The 26,709-nt window shown below is 48.1% G+C and overlaps 1 protein-coding gene across 6 annotated transcripts in view; it reads right to left on the bottom strand.

Moving 5' to 3' along the window:
• The window catches only part of LOC119972430 (cyclic nucleotide-gated cation channel beta-3-like), a 226,451-nt gene that overhangs the window by 16,968 nt on the left and 182,774 nt on the right, over positions 1-26,709 (bottom strand). For 5 of the 6 annotated variants that reach the window (XM_038809103.1, XM_038809108.1, XM_038809105.1 and 2 more), the window contains one exon: positions 9,465-9,642. In XM_038809103.1, the coding sequence (XP_038665031.1) occupies positions 9,465-9,642 (178 nt within the window). Of the gene's footprint in view, positions 1-5,633; positions 5,862-9,464; positions 9,643-26,709 lie in introns of those variants that run through there. The other variant, XM_038809107.1, reaches the window with a different exon arrangement.

Here is a 26,709-nt window from a genome sequence, read left to right as displayed (position 1 = left end):
TGTTGAAATGAAAAATGAAAATGAAAATCGCTTATTGTCACGAATAGGCATCAAATGAAGTTACTGTGAAAAGCCCCTAGTCGCCACATTCCGGCGCCTATTCGGGGAGGCTGTTACAGGAATCGAACCGTGCTACTGGCTTGCTTGGTCTGCTTTCAAAGCCAGCGATTTAGCTGTGTGCTAAACAGCCCCTGTTATTCCTTCCAAAATGAATCACCTCACACTTTTCTGCATTAAACTCCATTTGCCACCTGTCAGCCCAGCTCTGCAGCTTATCTATGTCCCGCTGTAACTTGTAACATCCTTCTGCACTGTCCTCAACTCCACCGACTTTAGTGTCATCCGCAAATTTACTCACCCATCCTTCTACACCCTCCTCCAGGTCATTTATAAAAATGACAAACAGCAACGGCCCCAAAACAGATCCTTGTGGCACACCACTAGTAACTGGACACCGGTCAGAGCATTTCTCATCAACCACCACTCTTTGTCTTCTATCAACTAGCCAATTTCTGATCCAAACTGCTAAATCACCCTGAATCCCATGCCTCTATATTTTCTGCAATAGCCTACCGTGGGGAACCTTATCAAACGTTTTACTGAAATCCATATACACCACATCAACTGCTTTACCCTCATCCACCTGTTTGGTCACCTTCTCGAAAAACTCAATGAGGTTTGTGAGGCACGACCTACCCTTCACAAAACCATGTTGACTATCTCTAATCAAATTATTCCGTTGCAGATGATTATACATCCTATCTCTTATAAACCTTTCCAAGACTTTTCCCACAACAGAAGTAAGGCTCACTGGCCTATAGTTACCGGGGTTATCTCTACTCCCCTTCTTGTACAAGGGGACAACATTTGCTATCCTCCAGTCCTCTGGCACTATTCCTGTAGACAAAGATGACTTAAAGATCAAAGCCAAAGGCTCAGCAATCTCCTCCCTAGCTTCCCAGAGAATCCTAGGAAAAATCCCATCTGGCCCAGGGGACTTATCTATTTTTACACTTTCCAGAATCGCCAACACCTCCTCCTTATGAACCTCAAGCCCTTCTAGTCTAGTAGCCTGTATCTCAGTATTCACCTCGACAACTTTGTCTTTTTCCTGTGTGAATACTGACGAAAAATACTCATTTAGCACCTCTCCTATCTCCTCGGACTCTACACACAACTTCCCACTACTGTCCTTGACTGGCCCTACTCTTACCTTAGTCATTCTTTTATTCCTGACATACCTATAGAAAGCTTTAGGGTTATCCTTGATCCTACCTGCCAAAGACTTCTCATGTCCTCGCTTGGATCTTCTTAGCTCTCTCTTTAGAGCCTTCCTAGCTAACTTGTAACTCTCAAGCCACCCAACTGAACTATCACGTCTCATCTTCACATAAGCCTCCTTCTTCCTCTTGACAAGTGTTTCAACTGCTTTAGTAACCCATGGTTCCCTCACTCGACCACTTCCTCCCTGCCTAACAGGTACATACTTATCAAGGACACGCAGTAGCTGTTCCTTGAACATGCTCCACATTTCCATTGTGTCCATCCCCTGCAGTTTTCCTCTCCAGGCGATGCATCCTATGTCTTGCCTCATCGCATCATAATTGCCTTTCCCCCAGCAATAACTCTTGCCCTGCGGTTTATACCTATCCCTTTCCATCGCTAAAGTAAACGTAATCGAATTGTGGTCACTATCACCAAAATGCTCACCTACCTCCAAATCTAACACCTGTCCTGGTTCATTACCCAGTACCAAATCCAATATGGCCTCGCCTCTTGTTGGCCTATCTACCTACTGCATCAGGAAACCCTCCTGCACACATTGGAGCTGCTCTATCTTCTGTCCGACGACTGGCCTGGGTGTTGGGGGCGAAGGGGGGCACAAGTATGATTTACTGGGAGCAAGGTTCTTGATGTTCAAATCCAAGAAGAGCTGTGTTGACTGTGGGCCACCTGTTAGTCTCCAATTCTCAAATGCAAGTATTCGGAATATCAGGCTTTTTAAAAGGCTACACTTTAACCTGTTAAATTCCAAGACAGAATAGAGTTGGGGCTCTAGAGAATTAGCATTTTTCCCTGGACTCATAGTCCATATAAATCATTACTGAGAAGGGTAAAATAGAAAGCCATTGTGGTACCTGGCTGTGGGTTTTCTAAGATATCATTTAAAACAGGCGAGCCGTTTGCAAAGGATTTGAGAGAGAAAGTGAGATCAGGCGCACACACACACACACACACACACACAGTCAGTGCTGTGCTAAAGCAGAGGAAATACTGACTCTGGTGGTCACCATGCAAAACGTGGGTTGGAGCTTGCACTCAGATTGAAGGCTTCAAGTTTATGGGGACTTAAAGGTGGCTGAAAGATATATCTAGTTTCACTAATGGAAGGCATCTCCAGTGTAATGTTTGTTAGTGAAACAAAGGTAGTTTTAAGGGATTTATATTGATGAAGGAGCTATGCTCCGAATGCTAGTGATTCCAAATAAACCTGTTGGACTTCTCACTATTAGAAATAAGGTATAGTTTTAAATGTGGTTAATGTTTTTTTTGGAAGGAAGGGTAAACCTATAGTTAGATTCACCTGGTTTTCGTTTCGATTGTGCTTAGAGAGGGCTACAGCACCAAGAGTTAATAAACCAGCAGTGGTTGCTTATCAAGTGGTAAGGTTGTAAGATAGAAAAGCTTTTAAGTTTTGTTTTTAGCTGGATATATTGCAATTGGGGACAGGAGCCCTCTTTCAACTCTGCCAGGAGAGGCTGGACAGGACAAGGGTGTTGCAAAGATGCCGGCTTCCTAAGGAATAAGTTACAGTCCAGAAAGAATGGTCTTGATTCTCCGAAGGTCCGTACTGAAATCGCAAAATGCGATTGGCCAGAGAATCGACTCTTGACGCCGAAATCGGCGTGAAAACGACGTCAAAGCTGATTTTGGCGACAGAGTCGTTTCTTCGGCTGACGCCGGTTACGTGCTGATTTCCGATTCTCCGGACCCCTCAACACGATACAGCACCCGCCGTGCGACCCGCAGAATTGCATTAGGTGGCCCGACGACCGATTCTCCGGAGCCTGTACGATTCTGCGGCCCGGGTGGCCGAAGTCCCGATGGCGAGGTTCTAACCACGTATAAAAAATTATGAAGCTGGCGTGATGGCTGATGCGGCAGCGGGAGGAGGTAGGAGTTGGCGTGGAGGCTCCCAAAATGGACACCGGCTGTGGCTGCTGTTGGGGGACCCTGTCATGTAAGGGGGAGGGACAGGCTGAGCAGTCGGGGACCCCCGCCATGACAGGGTGGTGTCCACCGCCGTGACAGGGCTGTGTCCATGCAACGGGTGCCAGTACGACGGCATCTTGGTGGACACCCACCCCGGTGCTCGGTAAGCGCATGGTTAACGGCCGTATGGATGGGTGCTGGCTCCCTCACCAACTATCCAGGGACACCCACCCGGCCGAACAGCCAGGGCCACACTAAGGGCAGCTCCCAGTGAGAGCAGTGCCATCAAATGGTGGCCATGGCAGCAGGGATGGGCAGCAGGAGCGGCGGCACCAGCAGGTGCCAGCCGCTCAGGCTGGAGGGCTGTCTGGGAGGCTGTGCGGCACACCAACTGGGACTCACTCTTCCAACATCCCCCACCCACAGTGGCCCTCACTTATCGGCCCACGCCCGCACTCATCAGGCAGAGCACAGAGGCAGCTTCCATCGGTGATAACAGGTGTTTATTCTGCATAGGTATATACAGTCTGTGCCCTTGCCCCTAGAACTAAACTGTGCCCTGCACCCATGCCAACTTAATTGTTGTCTGTCTTTCTGGCCATACGGGCCCGATCATACGCCTAGGTGGATCCCCAGACGGAATAACAGGAGTGGAGGTGGACTGCTGTGACCCCTGCCCTGCGACTAGGGTCCCCGTTGGTACACGTTTCCTGGGGCAGCCCGGCCTGGATGGGCCAGGCTGGTGTGGTGCCACCCTGTTCTGCCCGCTGCCCACCAGATGCATCAGGGACAGAGGGGGGTGGTAGTGTGAGGTCCTGCGGTGTTTTGGCACATCCCCTGCAGGAGTCACCCGCATGGGCCCCAGCACCACCTCCTCCCTCGGGGTGCCTGATGGCTTCTCCAAGGGACGGGGGTGCGAGCAGAGCCAAACCCCAAGGCCCCCCCGACACCTGGCATTGCTGGCCCTGGAGGCCCACTCTGGTATCGACCAGGTTCTGTATGTTCACGGCCATGGAGCACAGGGAATGGGCGATCCCTGACTGGCATTGTGCAACCTCCCTCTGGGACTGCGCCATCTCCCTCTGGGTCCGTGTGACGCCTTCCAGCACCTGGGCAATGGCTTTGATGCTCTCAGCCATGGCCTGCTGGGACTGGGCAACACTGAGGAATGCTGCTGCAATCTTCAGCTGGCTTTGGCACATGACTGCCTGTGAGTGGGCAGCCATGCCCTGGGCCACAGCCCCCACCTTGCAAAACCTGACCCATGTCCGACACCATTGCCCCCATTGCCTCCACTGCAGACGCTACCCGTGCGGTTTTGGCCTGTGTGGCACGCATGATCGGCACCATTCCCTGCTCCTGCAGGTGGTTGGACTTCTACACTTGCATCTGTAGGTGCTGGAAGCCTGCCGCCGTCCCTTCCTCTAGTCCATGGGTCGCTGACTGCACCTGATCTATGGATGGGAATGGATATTCTAGGAACCCAGGACCCATCTGGGCAGCAGCTGGTTGCCGGGGTTGGGCTGCCCTCCGACCGTCCAGCCCCTCAGCTGCTCCTACTTCCACCTGCTGTACCAGAACGGCTGTATGGTTCCCACCAGTGAGTGCCCAAGGAGCCTCATCGCTAAAGAACCGAACCGAGGTTAGTCTCTGCGATGGTGGAGGGTGTAGGAGACATCAGCGATGGAAAGTCTGTCATCATCAGACTCGAACCCCGGGGTCTCCTGTGTTGTGTTGTGATGTGTGTCTGTCCCCTGTGTCATTGTGTGCTCTGTGTCCGTCCCCTGTGTGTCCGTCCCCTGTGTGTCCATCCCGTGTGTCCGTCCCCTGTGTGTCTGTCCCGTGTCATTGTGTGCTCTGTGTCCATCCCCTGTGTGTCCGTCCCCTGTGTGTCCGTCCCCTGTGTGTCCGTCCCCTGTGTGTCTGTCCCGTGTCATTGTGTGCTCTGTGTCCGTCCCCTGTGTTTCTGTCCCCTGTGTGTCCGTCCCCTGTGTGTCCGTCCCCGTGTGTCCATCCCGTGTGTCCGTCCCCTGTGTGTCTGTCCCGTGTCATTGTGTGCTCTGTGTCTGTCCCCTGTGTGTCCGTCCCCTGTGTGTCAGTCCCCTGTGTGTCTGTCCCGTGTCATTGTGTGCTCTGTGTCCGTCCCCTGTGTTTCTGTCCCCTGTGTGTCCGTCCCCTGTGTGTCTGTCCCCTGTGTGTCCGTCCCGCGTCGTTGTGTGCTGCATGTTTGTCCCCTGAGTGTCCGTCCCCGTGTCGTTGTGTGCTGCGTGTTCGTCCCGTGTGTCCGTCCCCGTGTCGTTGTGTGCTGCGTGTTCGTCCCGTGTGTCCGTCCCGTGTTGTTGTGTGCTGAGTGTTCATCCCCTGTGTGTCCATCCCGTGTCGTCGTGTGCTGCGTGTTCGTCCCCTGTGTGTCCATCCCGTGTCGTTGTGTGCTGCGTGTTCATCCCGTGTGTCCGTCCCCTGTGTCATTGTGTGCTGCGTGTTCATCCCCTGCGTTTCCGTCCCCTAGGTTGCAGTGTCCTGGCTCGTCTCAGGCAGAGGGCTGTTGTTACGGCTGCTCTCCCCGTTGGTGCTTGCGTCCCTGGGGGGTACCGGTCCTTGCTCGGGGCAGGGGGTGCCGGATAGGCCGAGACCATCGCTGACTGATCCTGCAAGACACAAGACAGCATGCATGGTTAGACAGAAGGACGGGGGTGCGGCATGATGTGGTGAGGGGCTGGGGTGAGAGGCTGGGGTGCGGCGGTGGGGTGAGGATAGGCTCCAACCTCCGTATCGGCAACCTCTCGCTCCTCGCGTCCGCCAACAATGTCCAGTGCCCTCTGCTCGGCAAGGTAAGGGGACGCAGTTCTGGTGGTCCCCCTCCAGTCTTCTCCCGCCCCCTGCGCTTATATGTGGATTTCTGGGAGGGTGTGGGGGAAACACAAACAGCAATGGTGTTAGACGGCCTGGCGCATGCAGTCCAGCGGTTTGGTCTGTGATGGCATCAGTGCATAGGACACCCGGCCATTGCAGCTGGCATGGGTGGGTGCAGCCATGTGGGTCAGGGTGGAGGTGGTACCGCCCCCTTAGGGGGTGGGGGGGTGGGCGGCTCACATGTTTGTTTGGGGGGGGGGTAGGATGGTTGGTGCCAGGGCCACAGTGCTGGGTATATACTCAGGCTGCCCTGAGGAAGTTGTGCAGCTTCTTCCTGCACTGGTCCGCAGTCCTGGCCACAGGCCCGATGGTGCTGACGCCGTCTGCCACCTCTGCCCTCATGCGCTGAACGATGGCGCCCACTGTCCTGCGGTCCGGCCCGGGGTGCAGAATCTGCCTTTTCGGCTCCACGGCATCCAGGTGGGTGTCCAGTTCGCCGTCTCTGAATCTCGGGGTGCACGTCTGCCGGCCACCTTGCCTGCGATGGCTGTGTGTGGGGGGAGAATGCTGTTCAGATGCGGCATCATGTCAATGACACTACCCGCATATCGGCGGCCGATCGGCAGCCGCTCCCTCGGGCGCTTCACTTTGTGTCCCTGCTAGCCCCTTGTGGGCCGCTGAATTGCTGCACCTGGGGGCCCGATGACGCCGTCGTGAAACTCCATGGTTTTCACAATGGCATCAACAATTAGCCCCATTATCGGAGAATCCCACCCAATGTCTCAAGATGACTGAAGCTAAGGGAACAGAGATCAAGGTATTGTTCAGAAAAATTCAAGTGTCATGGAACAGTACCTTTAAGAAATGGGTGTTTATAAATGGGTGTGTATGTAAATATCTGTAGTGAGAGTCCTTTAAGAAATGGGTGTTTATTACTGCAGTGATGTCAGAGTGTGGGTGGAGCTGGACTGTCTGTCAGCTTTTACTTTCATTTTAGGCTGTTTGCTGCAGGGTGTGTTTTCGTTTCATTTTCAGAGCTGGATAGCTGCAGTCACAGCCAGAAGGGGTATAGTCTCTCTCTCTTGTGATCTAAAAACTGTAAATCGATCCTTTGGTGATTTAAAACTAATAACTGCTCTCAGTAGTGCCTTTAACCTGATGTGCTTCTGTTAAAAGTTCTTTTTTAAGTCTTATGGATGTTAAAAGGACAGCTTAAGAATTACTTAGTGTTGTAGTCTTTGGGGGTTGTATTTGAATTAATGATTGCTAAGATGTTCACTGTATGTTTTAAAAAGGTTAACTTGAGTTCATAGAATAAACATTGTTTTGCTGTAAAAAATACTTTTCCATTTCTGCTGTACCACACCTGTAGAGTGGGCCATGTGCTCCCCATACCACAATCTATTAAAAGTTGTGGGTCAGGTGAACTCCTTGATACACTTTGGGATTCTCTAAACCCTAGCCCATAACACAAGGAACAGTAAATAAAGTGTTCTGAGTTAGCATAGAATCTGTAGAATGCAGAACGAGGCCATTCAACCTATTGATTTGGCACTGACCATCTGAAAGAGCACTCTACATAGGCCAACTCTCCTGCCCCATCCCACAAACCTGTAACCTAACCTACACATCTTTGGACACTAGGGGGCAATTTAGCATTGCCAATCCACCCAACCTGGACACCTTTGGGCTGTGTGAGGAAACCGGAGCAGTGTGAGGAAACTGGAGAAACCGGAGGAAACCTGGAGTTAAAGAGATAATTACAGTAACCAGAATTAAAGTGGGACAGCAGACTTCAGTGATAAATTAAATGTTTGATGCCATTTGATGGGGGTTAAAGCAATTGAACAGTTTGTACAGTAGTCACAATAATGAAGTGCTAAAGGGGTTGGAGTAAAATCCTGGACTGAATTATTTGTTCTGATTGGAGCAGAAGCTTTGCTGAAAGTGTCATTTGAAAAACTTGGACTGGATTTCAAAATGCAAACTGTTAAGGGAAAGCTTTACTTTGAGAGAGGAGTTTGGACACACTCACGTGATAATCATCTGGGGGGATTCTGAGGAGAAATCCACAGGCACCATCTTGGGTTCAGAGCGGAGTGTGTGTATTTGACCAATCTATGTCAGCGATTTTGTATTAATGAGACCCTTGTAGTTTGATATGTACTTTGTAATCAGTGTTAACCTTAAAATTTGAGTATTTGTTAACTGAAAGGAGGACTAAAGGAGTACTGTATAACCCAATTTTTCATGATTTTTTTTTCTTATTGTTAATCTAATTAGCGATCCTGTGCCTTTGTTCCTCCATGTTTTATTAAAAAATAGTGAAAGTTACGGTCTTTGGAGTCTTCCATTCTGGAAACTTCCAGTCATCAACTGGGATCCTAACAAGCTTACATTAAACTTCAAGTTACCAGGTTGGAAAAGGACAAAGAAAGTTAGCCATTTGGAGCTGATAATTTTGTTGATGAAGTGCCAATTTAAGGAAAATGTAAAGTATAATTGTGGCAGGACATTTTCTGTCATGGCAAAAGCTAAATGGGAAATTTCCCATCTGTAGTTTAGAGAATAAGTTGCCTACTGAGGTGTTTCGACCCTGGGAGTTTCAGAGACAAAGTGTTGACGCTGGGCCAAAATAAGTGGACGTCTACATCAGCAAAATTGGCGGCGGTCCTGGAGCATTTCTTGAATGGTTAATGGGCCAGCACTGGCATCATGTGGAACACGAGTGATTCCAATGACAAACGGTGTCGGATTCGCTGGGGATCTGGATTGGTACTCGAGACGCTGAGAAGCTGCAGCCACATATTAGCACTCCACTCCCCACACACACTCATCCCAGCCAACAAGATGGCGCTGGTTGCGCTGGAGAATACCCGTCCCGTTTCTGGTTCGGCTGGGACCAAAGGGTAACTGGGGGGACATTCATATGACCTGCCCAAGTTTACAGTGGGCAGTCAGCAGTGTGCGCAGCTGCACATCTGCCTTGCACGCTGCGGCAATGGTATTCCGTACCTATCCATTCTGACCCTGTGGCCATGCCCCACTGCTCTCCCCAGCCCTCCCAGAAGTCCCTGGTCAGCGGCACAACTTTCAGCATGTTATGGTGATGTTAGACACTCTCCGTACCCACTCAGGCTCTCTCTCTCTCTCTCAGCAGCCCCGCGCTTAATTCCTGATTTTTACAATCACAAGTGAAACTCGCCAGCGGTAATTCCTCCTGGTGGAGGTGGAGCATCGAGGAGGCTCCGGAGAAGACCAGGTCTTTGCATAACAGCATCAAATACACCTTATACATTGCGAATATCCTTAATTAATTTTGTACTTTCACTTTTCTTCCTGTACATAATGTGACTGCTACATCAAAATAAAGATTAATCTCAAAGAACTCTTACTACCTTGGTTTCAGTTTCCCTGAATCTCTTCAGAAGACTTGATCCTCTATTTTTTATTGCAGCCAATAGTATATGGAAAAGTTTTGGAGTAGCAGGTCTGTGTGGGATTAGGAGTATTGAGCCTTTGGAAGGGTTAATTTTGACTTCATCCTTCTTGTCTTTTTCTTTAGGAAACAATTTTCTGAAAAAAAAAATGAATAGCATTGTTTGCAAAACATGTAGCATTTCAAACCTGCAAACTTATTTATAATAATAATCTGTATTGTCATGAGTTGGCTTCACTGCAATGAAGTTACTGTGAAAAGCCCCTAGTCACCACATTCCGGCGTCTGTTCGGGTACACAGAGAGAGAATTCAGAATGTCCAATTCACCTAACAGCACGTCTTTCGGGACTTGTGGGAGGAAACCGGAGCAGCCGGAGGAAACCCACGCAGACACGGGGAGAACGGTGTAGACTCCGCACAGACAGTGACCCAAGCTAGGTAACGAACCTGGGACCCTGGCGCTGTGAAGCAACAGTGCTAACCACTGTGCTACCGTGCGCATTTACATCTTGATTTTCATGAAATTCCAGTATATATGGAGATCTTACTATAATGCCTTCTGAAGAACAAGTGGGACATTTTTTAAAGTCACCACAAATGAGTTGCTGTGGTCCTTCTTGGATGTGAAGCTTATTTAGAGAATATGACATTCCACTATCCTTGGAATCAATCTGGTGTACAGTGGATTATACAATCTATAATGCTCTACATTTACTCATAACATTTTAGTCACAGTCCAGCCAGGCAGAATCATCATTTAAATCAGTGGAACAGCTTATTGTCTCAAAAGGTTCATCTATTGTTCTTCGGTACGAGCAACCAATAGTCTTTTTTAAATTGAACATTTGTCTTCTATTAAAGTCAATAATATCTTGCAGTCAATTATTTGACTTTTTCTTTGGTTGAGCAGTCAACTGTCAACACATACTTACTATCATGTCATTTGTCCACTATTTGTTTTAGAACATAGAACATTACAGCGCAGTACAGGCCCTTCAGCCCACGATGTTGCGCCGTCCTGTGAAACCCCTCAAATGTCCCTCTACACTATTCCCTAATCGTCCATATGCCTATCCAATAACCATTTGAATGTGTTTAGTGTTGGCGAGTCCACTACTGTTGCAGGAAGGGCATTCCACGCCCTTACTTCTCTCTGAGTAAAGAACCTACCTCTGACATCTGTCCTATATCTATCTCCCCTCAATTTAAAGCTATGTCCCCTCGTGCTGGACATCACCATCCGAGGAAAAAGGCTCTCACTGTCCACCCTATCTAATCCTCTGATCATCTTGTATGCCTCAATTAAGTCACCTCTTAACCTTCTTCTCTCTAACGAAAACAGCCTCAAGTCCTTCAGCCTTTCCTCATATGATCATCCCTCCATACCAGGCAACATTCTTGTAAATCTCCTCTGTACCCTTTCCAATGCTTCCACATCCTTCCTATAATGTGGCGACCAGAACTGCACACAATACTCCAAATGCGGCTGCATCAGAGTTTTGTACAACTGCAACATGACCTCATGGCTCCGAAACTCAATTCCTCTACCAATAAAAGCTAACACACCGTACGCCTTCTTAACAACCCTCTCAACCTGGGTGGCAACTTTCAGGGATCTATGGACATGGACACCGAGATCTCTCTGCTCGCCCACTCTACCAAGAATCTTGCCATTAGCCCAGTACTCTGCCTTTCTGTTATTCCTTCCAAAATGAATCACCTCACACTTTTCTGCATTAAACTCCATTTGCCACCTGTCAGCCCAGTTCTGCAGCTTATCTATGTTCCTATGTAACTTGTAACATCCTTCTGCATTGTCCACAACTCCACTGACTTTAGTGTCATCCGCAAATTTACTCACCCATCATTCTATGCCTCCTCCAGGTCATTTATAAAAATGACAAACAGCAACGGCCCCAAAACAGATCCTTGTGGCACACCACTAGTAACTGGACACCAGTCAGAGCACTTCCCATCAACCACCACTCTTTGTCTTCTATCAGCTAGCCAATTTCTGATCCAAACTGCTAAATCACCCTGAATCCCATGCCTCTGTATTTTCTGCAATAGGTTCCGTGGGGAACCTTATCAAACGCTTTACTGAAATCCATATACACCACATCAACTGCTTTACCCTCATCCACCTGTTTGGTCACCTTCTCGAAGAACACAATGAGGTTTGTGAGGCACGACTTACCCTTCACAAAACCATGTTGACTATCTCTAATCAAATTATTCCGGTGCAGATGATTATACATCCTATCTCTTATAAACCTTTCCAAGACTTTTCCCACAACAGAAGTAAGGCTCACTGGCCTATAGTTACCGGGGTTATCTCTACTCCCCTTCTTGTACAAGGGGACAACATTTGCTATCCTCCAGTCCTCTGGCACTATTCCTGTAGACAAAGATGACTTAAAGATCAAAGCTAAAGGCTCAGCAATCTCCTCCCTAGCTTCCCAGAGAATCCTAGGATAAATCCCATCTGGCCCAGGGGACTTATCTATTTTCACACTTTCCTGAATCGCTAACACCTCCTCCTTATGAACCTCAAGCCCTTCTAGTCTAGTAGCCTGTATCTCAGTATTCTCCTCGACAACTTTGTCTTTTTCCTGTGTGAATACTGACGAAAAATACTCATTTAGCACCTCTCCTATCTCCTCGGACTCTACGCACAACTTCCCACTACTGTCCTTGACTGGCCCTACTCTTACCTTAGTCATTCTTTTATTCCTGACATACCTATAGAAAGCTTTAGGGTTATCCTTGATCCTACCTGCCAAAGACTTCTCATGTTCTCGCTTGGCTCTTCTTAGCTCTCTCTTTAGAGCCTTCCTAGCTAACTTGTAACTCTCAAGCGACCCAACTGAACCATCACGTCTCATCTTCACATAAGCCTCCTTCTTCCTCTTGACAAGTGATTCAACTGCTTTAGTAACCCATGGTTCCCTCACTCGACCACTTCCTCCCTGCCTAACAGGTACATACTTATCAAGGACACGCAGTAGCTGTTCCTTGAACATGCTCCACATTTCCATTGTGTCCATCCCCTGCAGTTTTCCTCTCCAGGCGATGCATCCTAAGTCTTGCCTCATCGCATCATAATTGCCTTTCCCCCAGCAATAACTCTTGCCCTGCGGTTTATACCTATCCCTTTCCATCGCTAAAGTAAACGTAATCGAATTGTGGTCACTATCACCAAAATGCTCACCTACCTCCAAATCTAACACCTGTCCTGGTTCATTACCCAGTACCAAATCCAATATGGCCTCGCTTTTTGTTGGCCTATCTACATACTGCATCAGGAAACCCTCCTGCACACATTGGACAAAAACGGATCCATCTAAAGTACTCGAACTACAGTGTTTCCAGTCAATATTTGGAAAGTTAAAGTCCCCCATAACAACTACCCTGTTATTTTCGCTCCTGTCCAGAATCATCTTTGCAATCCTTTCCTCTACATCTCTGGAACTTTTCGGAGGCCTATAGAAAAGCCCTAACAGGGTGACCTCTCCTTTCCTGTTTCTTAACTCAGCCCATACTACCTCAGTATTCGAGTCCTCATCAAATGTCCTCTCAGCCACCGTAATACTGTCCTTGACTAACAATGCCACCCCTCCCCCTCTCTTACCACCTTCCCTGAACTTACTGAAATATCTAAACCCCGGCACCTGCAACAACCATTCCTCGCCCTGAAATGTAATTTTGTAATGTAATCCTACAGATAATCCATTTAAACACACGACAATATATAGAATTGCAATGCCAGAATTGCAATGCCACATATGCACACTGTGAGTGAATAATGGAAGAATTGGGTCTTTAATTATGCTACTGTAATTGGAAAGCATCTAAATTTGTGTGTGGTGTTTAGATTCTGTTACTTTGACATTTTAATACATTTATATACACATGTGAGATATGATGGCTGATAACAGGTCTACATACACTGTAAGCATTGATTCCTTGTGGAATTTACTAAAATATATACAAAGTGATTATAGATCGAGTATTGTCCTCAAAAGAGCTATATTATGACTGCATAATTAAAGCAATTTTCAAATTTGCTGAATTCTGATACTTGGCTTTAGATTCAGGGCCAGTTAAGTACAGTGGAGCAAAAGATGAGAGATGAGTACACATGCAAAATAATTCTTGTGGAAAATAAAGCAATTGACCTGAGGCCAAACTCAGGCTTGCTGAATGTCTGGAAGAAATGGCCAATAATAGTCTGAGCTTCAGATTTGCACGTGATAACATTCAACATCTCAGATGAATCATATAGGGGAGAGGGTCAGGTTATTACCATGGAAACTGCCTGAGTGATGGACAGGTCAGCATGTTATATGGAAGTGCATCTGTGATGGAACAGGGCATATTTGAAGTCAAATACATTAGCTCTTCACCATTCTGCCTAATGCATCATTATAATAAATTTAGTTGTGAAGTAAGCATTTAAAACTCTTTACACAGTCCTTGTATTTATCGACGAAGCAGCCATTTAAAAGACTCATACTCCTTGTAACATATTTTGTAATCATTAGCTGTGCACCACTGGGCACGATTCTGCGGGTCCATTAGCTGCAGGCTCAAATCCTCAAGTCTGCAAATATTGCAAGAGGCCAAAAATGGGATTTGCGCCTTTGAGATTTCAGAACGCGATCTTCCGAGGCCCTCCCCAATGATGTGATCAGATTCACACCCAGGAAGGGCGAAAACCTGATTTGAGTGAATTTGAATCAATTATAATGTCATTAATAAGTTTAAAGTCGTATCTTCAGGCCTCGTTGAATCATCCCACCCCACCAGTGTGACATCACGTAGGCGCAAATTACCACCAGATTTCAAAAATGGAAACCAGGCGTCATGACCTCAGAGAGGGAGGAAGGAGGTGAGCACCCCTCTCCACCTTGTACCAGGATGTGTTAGGGGACAGCTAGCGCTGCTCAGGTCCAGAGGGTGGGCGATGGGGGTCACAGCTGGTGTTAGTTGTTCTGAAGCCTGCATGCTGTCTATTTTAAAATATTCTCAGCGTGGCATGTCAGTCTGCAGGCTGTGTAGTTCACAATGTTTTCAGAGCGTTGTGTTGTCAGGAAATAAAAATGAGTGCTAAGTTACTGGCGACAAGGATTGAGGCAAAAAACAAATTGCTGAAAGAAAGATAGTTGACATAACAGTTGCCGATGACATTGAGAGCGGATAAAGATTCTCGGGACAGCTCACGTGTCGGGTGAAGCAAGCCGCTGATATTGAAGGTTTAAGAAAAAACAGAACAGAACACAAACGCAAGAACAATTACAATGGGCAGAATCTAGGCTACAGGGACTGCATACATGGCAGAGCTAAACGGGCTGAGGGAACGGAGATTCTGAAATCTTCAGATTCTGTATAGGTTACTACTCGGGAAAAAGTTAAACCACAGTCAGCAATGAGGAAAATTTGAAGTTGAATTGCGGTGAAGGGGATTGCTTGTGCCATACATCCAAAAGAATTGGAAGGGAAGATGCTGTTTGAATTATTGATCCGAGGAGCCAGGATCCGGATTGGTAGGAATGTATTTGATGAAGACTGTGAGACTTGGAACTCATGAGGAAAGATTCCAATTGTATCTCATAGTGAATAATGGATACCACAAGAAACAAGGCTGCAAGGTATAAAAATGTCATCATGTACACAGGTTGGATACTCAGCTGGGAAAGGCTGGAGTAGAGAAAATAAGTGCAAGAACTGTGGCAATAAAGTGGCATATTGCCAAAGAATGCTGGGCTCAGCAAACTTCTCCAACACTAAGAATGTGCAAGAAGAAAGCACCTCTAAGTAGACTAGTCATCTCTATACGTTAGTAGACAGAAGTTTGAGACCATTCAGCAGACTTACCCAAGCAACTTCAGAATCTGAAACTAGGCCCAGATTCGAATCCCGGCCCTGGGTCACTGTCCATGTGGAGTTTACACATTCTCCCTGTGTCTGTGTGGGTTTCGCCCCCACAACCTAAAGATGTGGAGGCTAGGTGGATTGGCCACGCTAAATTGCCCCTTAATTGGAAAAAAAAATTGGATACTCTAAATTTATAAAAAAGAAAAATGTTTCTGGGCAGTTCCAAAACTTGAGAGTCATGAATTAAAGATAGAAGTGGATACGGCAATAGCTGTATCATTAACACCTGAGACAATTTATAATCAAAAGTTGAAGCATCTGCCTTTAAAACAGTCAAATGTGATCCTAAGGACGTACATGCACAAGGCTGTACCATTAAAAGGATGCATTATGGTGAATATAGAAGCAAATGGACAGACGGCTAAGTTGGCTCTTCACATTGTCAGTGGAAATGTATCTACTTTATTTGGTGGAGCATGGCTGACAAGGCTTAAACTCACATGCAGAGCAGGAAACCAACGAATGGATTCAAAGATCAACCTACAACTTTGAGAAGTACGAGAAGGTGTTTGAAGATTCACTAGACTCAATGATCGGAGTTGAAGTGCAACTAAAGATCAAGCCAAAAAGCACACCCAAATGTCTCAAAGCTAGAATCGTACTATACACCATCAGGCCAAAAGTCGAAGAAGTAGAAAGGCTAGTCCAAACAGGAGTCATTGAACCAGTTACTACAAGTGATTGGGCAACATCAATAGTTCATGGGCGAAATTCTCCGACCCCACGCAGGGTCGGAGAATCGGCCGGCGGCGGCGTTATTCCCGCTCCCGCCATGTTAGGAATTATCCGACCCGCCGTAAAACGGCGTTGTTCAAATCCCGCCGGCCGCCAAGGAGAACAGCTGGCGCCGGTGGGATGTCATGTTATTTTTAGGGTAAATAATTCTCCGGCCCGGATGGGCCGAAGTCCCGCCGACGTGGCCACGGGTCACGTCGGCGAAAATCAAAGTACGTTTATAATGGCGTCAACCATTGATGATGGTTGACGCCGTTCAGTAACCTACATCGAGTGCGCGGGGGGGTGGGTAGTGGCGTTGGAGAGGGGTGGGGAGGCAGAATTAATCCAAATTCCTGCTTATTTCCTCAGACTCTTCAAAAGGTTGTTTCTCCCCAGGATTAGAAAAGGTGCCCTGATAATTCACAGCGCAGAACCCTTTCTGCGCTGTGAATTATAACGGCAGAACCCAGAAACTTTCCCTCTCTCTCCATGCGTTTTTCCTGTTGTTGTGAAACTGACCTGAAATCGCAGAGGCTGAAGCTGAAATAGACAAATCCAGACACATCTCCCACCCCGGGATCCCAGCATTTCCCTCTGCATTCTAACCAGGCAATATTCCTCGGTTTAGGCAGATTGCAATATACTCACCAAAGCCCTGCTCTCAGCCAGAGGACGGACGGGACTCCCTCTCTCTGTCTCTCTCTCTCTGTCTGTCCCCACAATCTCCCTCTCTCTCTCTCAAACAAAGACAAGGCAACTGGGAGGAAGGGGAGCCTTGAGGAAGATCTGCTGATGCCCCCATCCAATGGATGCCCGGGGCCAACGCACCGTCACCCCCCCCCTGCACGCCGCTGCCCCCTACCCCAACCCCCTACCTCTACCCCTACCCCCCACCCCCTCCCCCACCCCTACCCCCCACCCCCTCCCCCACCCCTACCCCCCACCCCCCCCCACCCCTACCCCCCACCCCCCCACCCCTACCCCCCTCCAACACCGCTACCCCCCCACCACCCCCACCCCTACCCCTACCCCCTTCCCCCCTCCAACGCCGCTACCCCCCCTCCCCCCTCCAACGCCGCTATCCCCCCTTCCCCCCTCCAACGCCGCTACCCCCCCTTCCCCCCCTCCAACGCCGCTACCCCCCTTCCCCCCCTCCAGCGCCGCTACCCCCCTCCAGCGCCGCTACGCCCCTCCAGCGCCGGTACCCCCTCCCTCCAGCGCCGCTACCCCCCCCTCCAGCGCCGCTACCCCCCCTCCAGCGACGCTACCCCCCCTCCAGCACCGCTACCCCCCCTCCAACGCCGCTACCCCCCTCCAGCGCCGCTACCCCCCTCCAGCGCCGCTACCCCCCTCCAGCACCGCTACCCCCCTCCAGCGCCGCTACCCCCCTCCAGCGCCGCTACCCCCCCTCCAGCGCCGCTACCCCCTTCCCCCTTCCCCTTCCCTTCCCTTCCCTTCCCCCCTCCAACACGCCACTTCCGCCGCAGCTGAAACTGACACGTACAGCGTCACTCCGCTGCTGGCCCTTTTGGGACTGGAGATTTAGGGCCTAAAAGCAGGCCCCAACGCCGGAGTCACCAGCGCCGCTTTTGCCCGCCGGTAATGGGCGTCACGTAAGTCTTCGGTGAATTTCGCCCCTTGTATTGAAACATAATGGCTCAGTGAGAATATGTGGGGATTTTAAAAGAACTATTAACCCAGTATTGTGTGCAGATCACGATTCACTGTTGCAAACTGAAGATTTATTTGCTGGACTTTCTGGAGGAAAGAAATTCAGTTAAATTGATCTTTCACAGGCGTACGTACAAATGAATGTGGCTAAAAAATTCACAGCCCCTACACACCATTGTGACTCACAAAGGTATGTTTCGTTATAGAAGACTTCCTTTTGGAATAAAATCAGCTCCTGCTGTTTTTCAGAGGTCCATGGATCAAATTCTGAGTGGGCTAAATGGGCTGCAGAGTTATTTTGAAGACATTCTAATCACTGGTTCAAGTGAACAGTAAGACTTGAAGAACGTGGAAGCGACTCTGACGTGTCTACAAAGCCATGCGTCGGGATTCTCCGTCCCCCTGCACCAGATTTCTGGTACGAGACACCCCCGGGGTTCTCTGTCTCGCAAGCCGGCCAATGGGGTTTCCCATTGTGGGAGACCCACACCATCGGGAAATTCCCGAGTTTCAGGTGCAACGGAGAATCATGACAACCAAGAATCCAGCCCATACTCTTTGAGTTGAAAAGGAAAAGTGTGACACGTTCAAAACATCCATAAATTTCCTGGGTGATAGCATTGATAATGATGGCTCACAGAGGAATCAAAGAAGATGAAGCACCACGTTCTCAAAATGTGACACAACTAAGGTCACTTTTAGGATTGATCAATTATTATGGTAAATTGGTGCAGAACTTAGCAACATGATTGCAGCCCTTGTACAGTTTTTATGTGCCATACAGGTATGGCATTGGTCAGAAGAAGGTGAAAATGCATACAATAAGGTAAATGATGCATTGCAGCATTCCGTGCTGTTGGCTCATTACAAATCGCAAGTTGAAGTTACAACTTGCTTACAATGCATTGCTGTGGGGTTGGCATAGTTGTCTCACAAATTATACCTTCCGGAGAAGAATGACATTTGCATCAAGAACTCTTCCTAGCGCATAAACTAATTATGCTCAGCTAGAAAAAGTTTAAGCGTCATATTCTGGTTATGGACGTTATTTTGCTTCTTTGACAGACCATTGATCCTTGATGACAATCTGGGGCAGGGAAAGGTATTCCTTCTTTAGGAGCTAATAGGTTTCAAAGATGCGGCTGGATTCTCCGTTTCTGACACTAAGGGCTACATTCTTCTGCTCCACCCGCCGCAAGACCAACACGCGAGAGAGGCAGACAATGGAGAAGTCCATTGACCTCGGGTGGGATTATCCGGTTGACGGGAGCGCGGTCGGAGAATCCTGCCCGAGGTCTTGAGGACAAGGCAGGATTTGTGGACTTCCATGACAGCAAAACTGGCACCATACCTGGACTGATTCAGCGACTGTTGAGGGGCTAGCACTGGCGCCATGTGGAACATAATCGATCCCAACGGGAAACGGTGCGGGATTCGCCAGGTCCAGTGATTGACACTTGGGAAGCCGCATATACACATTACAATCCCCACACACACTCATCCCAGCCAACAAGATGACACTGGTTGCGCTAGAGCATGTCCGTCCACTGATGGATCAGCTGGGGCCAGAGGGCACCTAGGGGAGTGCTCTGGGTGACACCCATGGACCTATGGGCATAGGTTCAGAGTGGGCAGTCAGTAGCATGCGCAGCTGCATAGCTGCCTTGCTGACTGCGGAAATGGTTTTCCGTGTCCGTCTATCCCGGCCCCACAGCCCACCTCCTGGCCTCCCCCTGCTACCCCCCCCCCTCCCCCAGCCCTGTTAGAAGCCCCCAGCCAGTGGCACAACTATCAGCAAACTTCTGCCATGTTGGACATTTTCTGTACCCCCTCTCTGTCCCTCAGCAACCATAGCACCCGTTTCCTGATTTTTAAAAGCACAAGTGAAATTCGCCGTTGGAATTTGACCCAGTGGCGACGATGAATCATGGTGGTCTCGGAGAATACTGGGCCAGGTCGCTAATGATATGTCAGTTGTGTTTACTGTACATGAGGAGTGGAACGCATTGATGATACTGCCGAGGTACCTGAGAACAGCAATTTGGTGGGAAACCGGTGCCGGCCATGATTTTGGCGTCAAAGCCGATTCCCCGCCCAATCGCATTTCACGTTTCCGGCATCGGCCGAAGCAGAATCCCACACATGGTCTTTGATATTGTCAGCACACACGTATGATATCCCATGTTGTATGTCAGAGCAAGTTGCAAATGCTGATGCTTTGCCAAGATTGTCGATACAAGTAAAGCATGAACTGATTAATATTTTGACAACATCTTGTTTTCTCACTCATGGATAATGTCCCTGCGACTTTATCCTAAATTGAGAGATACACATGAACTGATCCAGTGATGCGGAAGGTGATGGACTTGGTCCAAAAAAAAGGAACGCTGTCAGATGTTCAGCGGAAATGTCCAGATCGAGCCACATATCACATGAAAACTTGAGTTGATGTCCAGAATGGAGTTTTATTATGGGGAATCAGAATGGTTATTCCTTCGTGCTTGCATACTAAAGTCATTGATATACTATATGAGGGACATCCTGGTGTGGTGAGGATGAAGGAACTAGTATCCAGTAATTTTTGGTGGCCAGGATTAGAAGCTCAAATCAAAGAGAAAGTGGGGAAATGTCAATCCTGCGTAAAGCTAAGAAAAACTCCACCACTGCAACCACTATATGTTGGGAATGGCCGACATAGCCATGACAGAGAATACACAGACTATGCTGGTTCAATGCATGGTCACATGTTCTTGGGCGATTGAAGATGCTCTCTCGAAATAGCCAGAAGCCGTGATTATGAAATCCACGATGAGAGATCAGACCATTGAGAAGATGGACAAATTAGTTGCAAGATTTGGAACACTGAAGCAGATCGTAAGTGACAATGGTACTTGGTTCATGTCATAGAAGCTCAAAGACTACTTGAAAGGAGACTATATACAGCAAATTAAGTCAATTCCATACCAACTGCACTAATGGGTTGGTCAAACATTTCATTGAATCATTGAAACATTCCACCAAGGCTTTGAATTACCAAGGGACATTTCGTGAACAAATTCTTAATGTCTTAATGGAACACGATATATGCAACAATAAAGAGTTCACCAGCAATGCTGCTGTTCAAAAGGAAACTGAGAACATAGTGCGATTTGTTAATACCACCTGATACTTGAGATTGTCAAATGACAACACAAATTTCTAGGAGGGAATAAAGCTCTAAAAAGTATTCAATCAGGGAGAGTGAGTGTTAGTCAGAAGCTACATCAATGACAGATGGATACCTGCTGTAATGCTAACAAAGAGGTTCAATATTATACACCGTACAGATGGATGAAGAAAGAGTTTGGTAGCGTCATACTGATCAACTACTAGCTTCACAACGTGAAACTGCTGAAACTTCTCAACAAGTATTTCCCGTGGAAAATTTGGACAACAACACTTTAGAACAGAGACAAGTTTAGATTCTGTTTGAGGAATTCCTAATACTTATAGAAATGGACACTGGAATTTCTTCCCAGGAAGTATCACCTAATGAAGGAACAGAGGATACTTCCAAGGTCTCGAGTAGCCAGGTTCCAGAACTCCACATTTAACCCAAAAGGAATAGATGTCCACTTGAGTCTTATTGAGTTGTATATATGTGTACAGAAATAATGCATATGTGGGTCTGTTGTTTAAATGTTAAGTCGATGTCATTATACTAAACAAGTAAAGGGGGATGGGTGTTATGTATCAGAGAATACATCCTTGCTGGTGAAGCGTCAATTGACCTGTGACATCATCAATGAGATTTCGCACAGACTTCAGTTCTCCATCTTAGATTGTCCGAGCAACATCCCTAATGAAACCTCTCATCATGTTTGTAAGAATCCAAAGTGTGGCACCTTTTCTCTGTGCAGTAAACTCAAAAGATGTAACAAGTGTAAAGGCCTGACAGTAATGAGATCTCAGGATGACGCAGCCGGAGGAAGAATGGTGCCTATTAGCCTTGCCTATTCCTGATGCAGAATATAATTGTGCCCTCTAACATTCCTGAGACTCATGCTCATCAAATTAATTGGCCATCATGAGTTATGTCAGCTGTCCATATTCTCAAGTCAAGGATGTGGATGAAAACTAAAGTTTCAAGGATAAAAGGTTGGGTGCAGGGGATTGAGAGAGAAGCTTAATTGCCGAACCCCAGCGCCTGCCATAGAGGATGTGTTAGCCCTCTAGATATATATAAGCATCCAGTTGACACTGATCATGTGGAATGAGCGACCATTGAAACAGCCTGTCAGAACCGCCGTGATGTCTATATTAAGGGAGAGGATAACCAGACAGGAGGCCACCAGCAAATTTGAAGGGGTGAGGGCATAGATTGAGCCGGTCCAGTGATGAAGTGGGAAGAATACCAGACATGTGAGGGAGCGTTAGCTGCCAGATAAGGACTAGGAATGGCTGCTTCCGGGACCGAGGACAAAGGGTGAGGGGATCGTTTGAAGGTAACTGGCTGGACACCAACCTGACTGTCTCTCTCTGTCTGTCTCTCGCAGCTGTCAGATAGATATTGGATGAAGCCAGGGAAGCTGGCAATTATGCTCATCAAAGCACTGGAGGAGCACAGACCCCAGTAGGAACGAATAGCCACACTTAGGGAGAACCCAGTACCAGGAGGTGAGGGGGCAACTGGGCAAGTTCAAGGGCCTGGTGCATCAGGAGCCAACACTCGATCCACCTTGGCAGAGTAGGGAACCCGCTCCCTGTGGCCTTGAAGGCGATGGCAACCCTAAACTTTTAATTTAGCTCCTTCTCCGGTTACAAACTTAATACGGCCAAGGTCGAGATGTTCTTGATTGGCTCCGGAGGACGGAGGGGTGTTTGAGTGGGCTCCCGTTTCGCTTGGCTAGAAAGAGCTTTCACTCTTTGGGGATTCAGGTAGCCTGGGATTGGGTCCAGCTTCACAAGCTCAATCTGACATGCTTAGTAGAGGGAATGAAAGAGGACTTTAAAAGGTGGGTCAGTTTGCCTCTATCTTTGTCTTAAGATGGTGATTCTGCCGAAGTTCCTTTTCACATTTCAGAACGTCTCAAGCTTTCTGTCCAAATCCTTTTTCAGAAAAATTAATAGATTTGTCCTGTGCTTTGTGTGGGCGAGGAGGGTTCCTTGTATTAAGAGTTTATCTGGAGAGGAGTAGATGAGGGGGCGTTCTGGCCCTTCCCAATTTTCAATGTTCTCCCAGTCCATGCGGCGTTAGATCCTCCTGCAGATTGCGACAGATATGAGCCACCACATCTGTTAACGATCACAGGTGTCTCTCGCTCGTCTCCAAAGAGGAAATGCACCTTCGGTAGACCATTGGTTGAGCCAGTCACCTCTTTGAGACGGATCTGACTTCCTCAGCCATTGATTGTTCCTGGGGCTTCCCTGGATCAGGCACCTCAGGCCGGGGATCCTCTCTAAGCTGTGTTAGTCAGGCCCTTCTTACCCTATTATACTGAGCACTGCCAGAAATGAAGTAGCATTGAACGCAACCTCCAGTCTGCAACCCACCTCATTCCTGCTCTTTGGAGAAGAGACTTCCACAGACTAACGACTGTTTGAGAGAATAATTTCTGCTCATCTCACTTTTAAATGTATATCTCTTATTCTTAAACTGTGTCCCCTGGCTCATCTCTCCCCGAAGTGGAAACATAAGCCTGATATCTAACCTATCAAATCAGCTCAGGATCTTATGATCACCTCTCATTCTTGTAAATTCAAATGGGTAAAGGACAAATCGTCCCAACCTTTCCTCATAAAATAAGCCCCTCATCACAGGACTGAGTCGAGTGCACTTTCTCTGAAATGCTTCTAATGCAAATGTATCTTTTTTCAAAAAGGAGACCAAACGGTATTCAGTATTCCAGATATGGTCTCACCAAGGCCCTGTCCCCTGCAGCAAAACTTACCTACTTTTATAATTCCATTCCCCTTACAATAAACAGCAACATTCCATTTGCCTTCCAAATCCAAAGTGGCTGGTTTAGCACACTGGGCTAAATAGCTGGCTTTTAAAGCAGACCAAGGCAGGCCAGCAACACGGTTCAATTCCTGTACCGGCCTCCCCGAACAGGCGCCGGATTGTGGCGACTAGGGGCTTTTCACAGGAACTTCATTGAAGCCTGCTTGTGACAATAAGTGATTTCATTTCGAATTACTTGCTGCATCTGCATTTTTGTGATTCATGTACCAGGACACCCAGATCTCTCAATACCACACAGTTCTGCAATCTCTCTCCATTTAATAATAATAATAATTGCTTATTGTCACGAGTGGGCTTCAATGAAGTTACTGTGAAAAGCCCCTAGTCGGCACATTCCAGCGCCTGTTCGGGGAGGCCGGTAGGGGAATTGAACCCGTGCTGCTGGCATTGTTCTGCATTACAAGCCAGCTGTTTAGCCCACAGTGCTAAACCAGACCCTGGTTAAATCGTCTACTATTTTTCTATTCTTCCTACAAAAGTGGACAAGTTTACATTTTCCCAGATTATACTCCATCTGCCAAATTTTTGCTCATTCTCTTAGCCTGTGTATACCCCTGTGCAGTCTCTCTACCTCCCTTGACACCTTACTTTCCAACCTATCTTGGTCGTCATCAGCAAACTTAGCTACCATACATTCAGCCCCTTCATCCAAATAATTGATGTAGATTTTTTAAGTATCCCTGATATGACGTCCTCAATGATGGATTCTAGTAATTTCCCTGTGACGGATGTTAGGCTAATCGGCCTGCAATTTCCTGTTTTCTGCCTGTATCCTTTCTGAATAAAGGTGTTACAGTTGTTATTTTCCAAGCCACTGAGATTCTTCTAGTATACAAGGAATTTTGCAAGACTATAACCGATGCATCTGTTATGTCCACAGCGATTTCTTTAAGATGCCAGGAAGCAGACCAATGAGTCCGAGGGACTTGTTAGCCTTTAGGTCAAACAACTTTTCCCTAGTGATGGTGATTGTTTTAATATCCTCTTTCCTGTTCACCTCTTGATTTTCAAGTATTTTTGGGAAGCTTTTGAAGTCTTCCACAGCGAGGACATACATAAAATACCAATTCAACGCCTCTGCCATTTCCAGTTCTGCGTTTGTAATACTCCAAATTCACACTCTGGAGGATCGGTGCTCATTTTGGTACTATTCTATTGAAATACTTGTAGAAACTCTCATTATCTGCTTTTATATTACTAGCTGGCTTTCTTTAATTCTGTTTTTTCTGCCTCATTTTATTTTAGTCATTCTTTGTTGGGTCAAAATTCGGCCCATCATCTGATTTGCCACGAGTTTGTGCAGATTTGTACAGTGTTTCTTTCAATTTGATACTATCCTGAATAGGGGTGGACAAAGGGTTGGGGGATTGAATGTGGGGTAGATGCTCCCATGGGAGTGAGGGAAGGCCTCGGTGGGGGGGGGGGGAGGGGGTGGGGGGGGGGGGATGGGTGTGAGGGGAAAGAATGGCACTGGTATCGACTCACTTGTGCTGCCTGGTGTAGGTCTTTGACCTTCTTCCTGCACCGGAGGCCAGTCCTCCAGTCCACACGCCCTGAGCTCACTACTGCCACCACTAGGAGGCATTGGCTGCCCTATTGCTGACCTTCCGGGACCCTCAGAGGAACAGGATATCCCTCCTGGCCTTCTTAGCATCTAGCAACCTCCCCAGATCAGCATCCCCAAATGTTGAGGCTGGTCTCCATGGCGCCATTGTTGCGAGCTGGCTGGGTTGGCTGAGCAAGTGCAGCTTAAGTGCTGCTCGACCTTGTTAGCCTGGGGCTGGCTTGCGCAGTGCCGGCGAATCAGCTGGCGAGCCTTCATTTGCAATGCGAAGCCCGTGAGGCCTTGCTAAGTGGACCAATTAACGTTGAATAGCGTGGCCGGCCTCGCTGGGCTGAGCGTCGGGAAGCTTGCGGCAATTCCTGCACACTATAAGCACAAAACCATGAGATTGTACGGAAACATTGGGCGCGATTCTCCGCTCCCCACACCGGGCAGGAGAATCGCGGGAGGGCCAGGCGAATTACGACACGGCACCCTGGCACCCCCCACGATTCTCCCGATTCACGGCGACCGGCGATTCTCTGGCCCGGATGGGCCGAGCGGCCTGACGTTCCCGACCTGTTCATGCCAGTGGCAACCACACCTGGTCGCTGCCGGCGTGAACATAGCACGGAAGGTAAGTTTGGGGCCTGTGGCTGTGGGGGGCAAGGAGGGGATTGAGCACCACGGCCGTGCTCGGGAGGGGACTGGCCCACGATCGGTGCCCACCGATCGTCGGGCCGGCGTCTCCAAGAGACGCACTCTATCCACGTCTTGCGGGGCAGCAGAGGGGAAGACGGCAACCGTACATGCGCGGGTTGGAGCCGCTTTGACGCGAGCGTCAAGGCTCGGCGGCCGAGTTTCTCACAACGCCGCTCCTAGCCCCCTGGGGGGGGGTGAATAGGGTGCGAGGAGCGGCCTCCGACGCTGTCGTGAAACTCGGCCGAGTTCACGACGGCCTTCCTGATGCTGCGTGGGAGCGGAGAATCGCGCCCATTGTATTCTTTAATTGTTTTCCCATCAAGGGGACCAGAAAATATGCATACTGATCATTTTGTATTGTTCCGAATGATTCAGTGACGTCAATACCTGCTTGTGACTCCGAAGAACTTGAAATATATATGCGTGTAATTCTGACTATGATCAGAGCTGACTTTTGCGAGTTGCAGGGTGATCGCGGGGTCTGTCTCTCCTGTGTGCACACAGTTTTTCCGATTTAAACAAAGTTTTACCAACACCACGCGGTTGATAACAGACTTTGGGGTTTTTCTTCCCTCCAACAGGGCCAAGCATAGCTATGGAGATATGACTAATTTTAAAGCAAATTTTTA

Source organism: Scyliorhinus canicula, chromosome 10 (genome assembly GCF_902713615.1).
Source record: "Scyliorhinus canicula chromosome 10, sScyCan1.1, whole genome shotgun sequence".
Lineage (NCBI taxonomy): Eukaryota > Metazoa > Chordata > Chondrichthyes > Carcharhiniformes > Scyliorhinidae > Scyliorhinus > Scyliorhinus canicula.
This window is presented reverse-complemented; position numbering and strand designations above follow the sequence as displayed.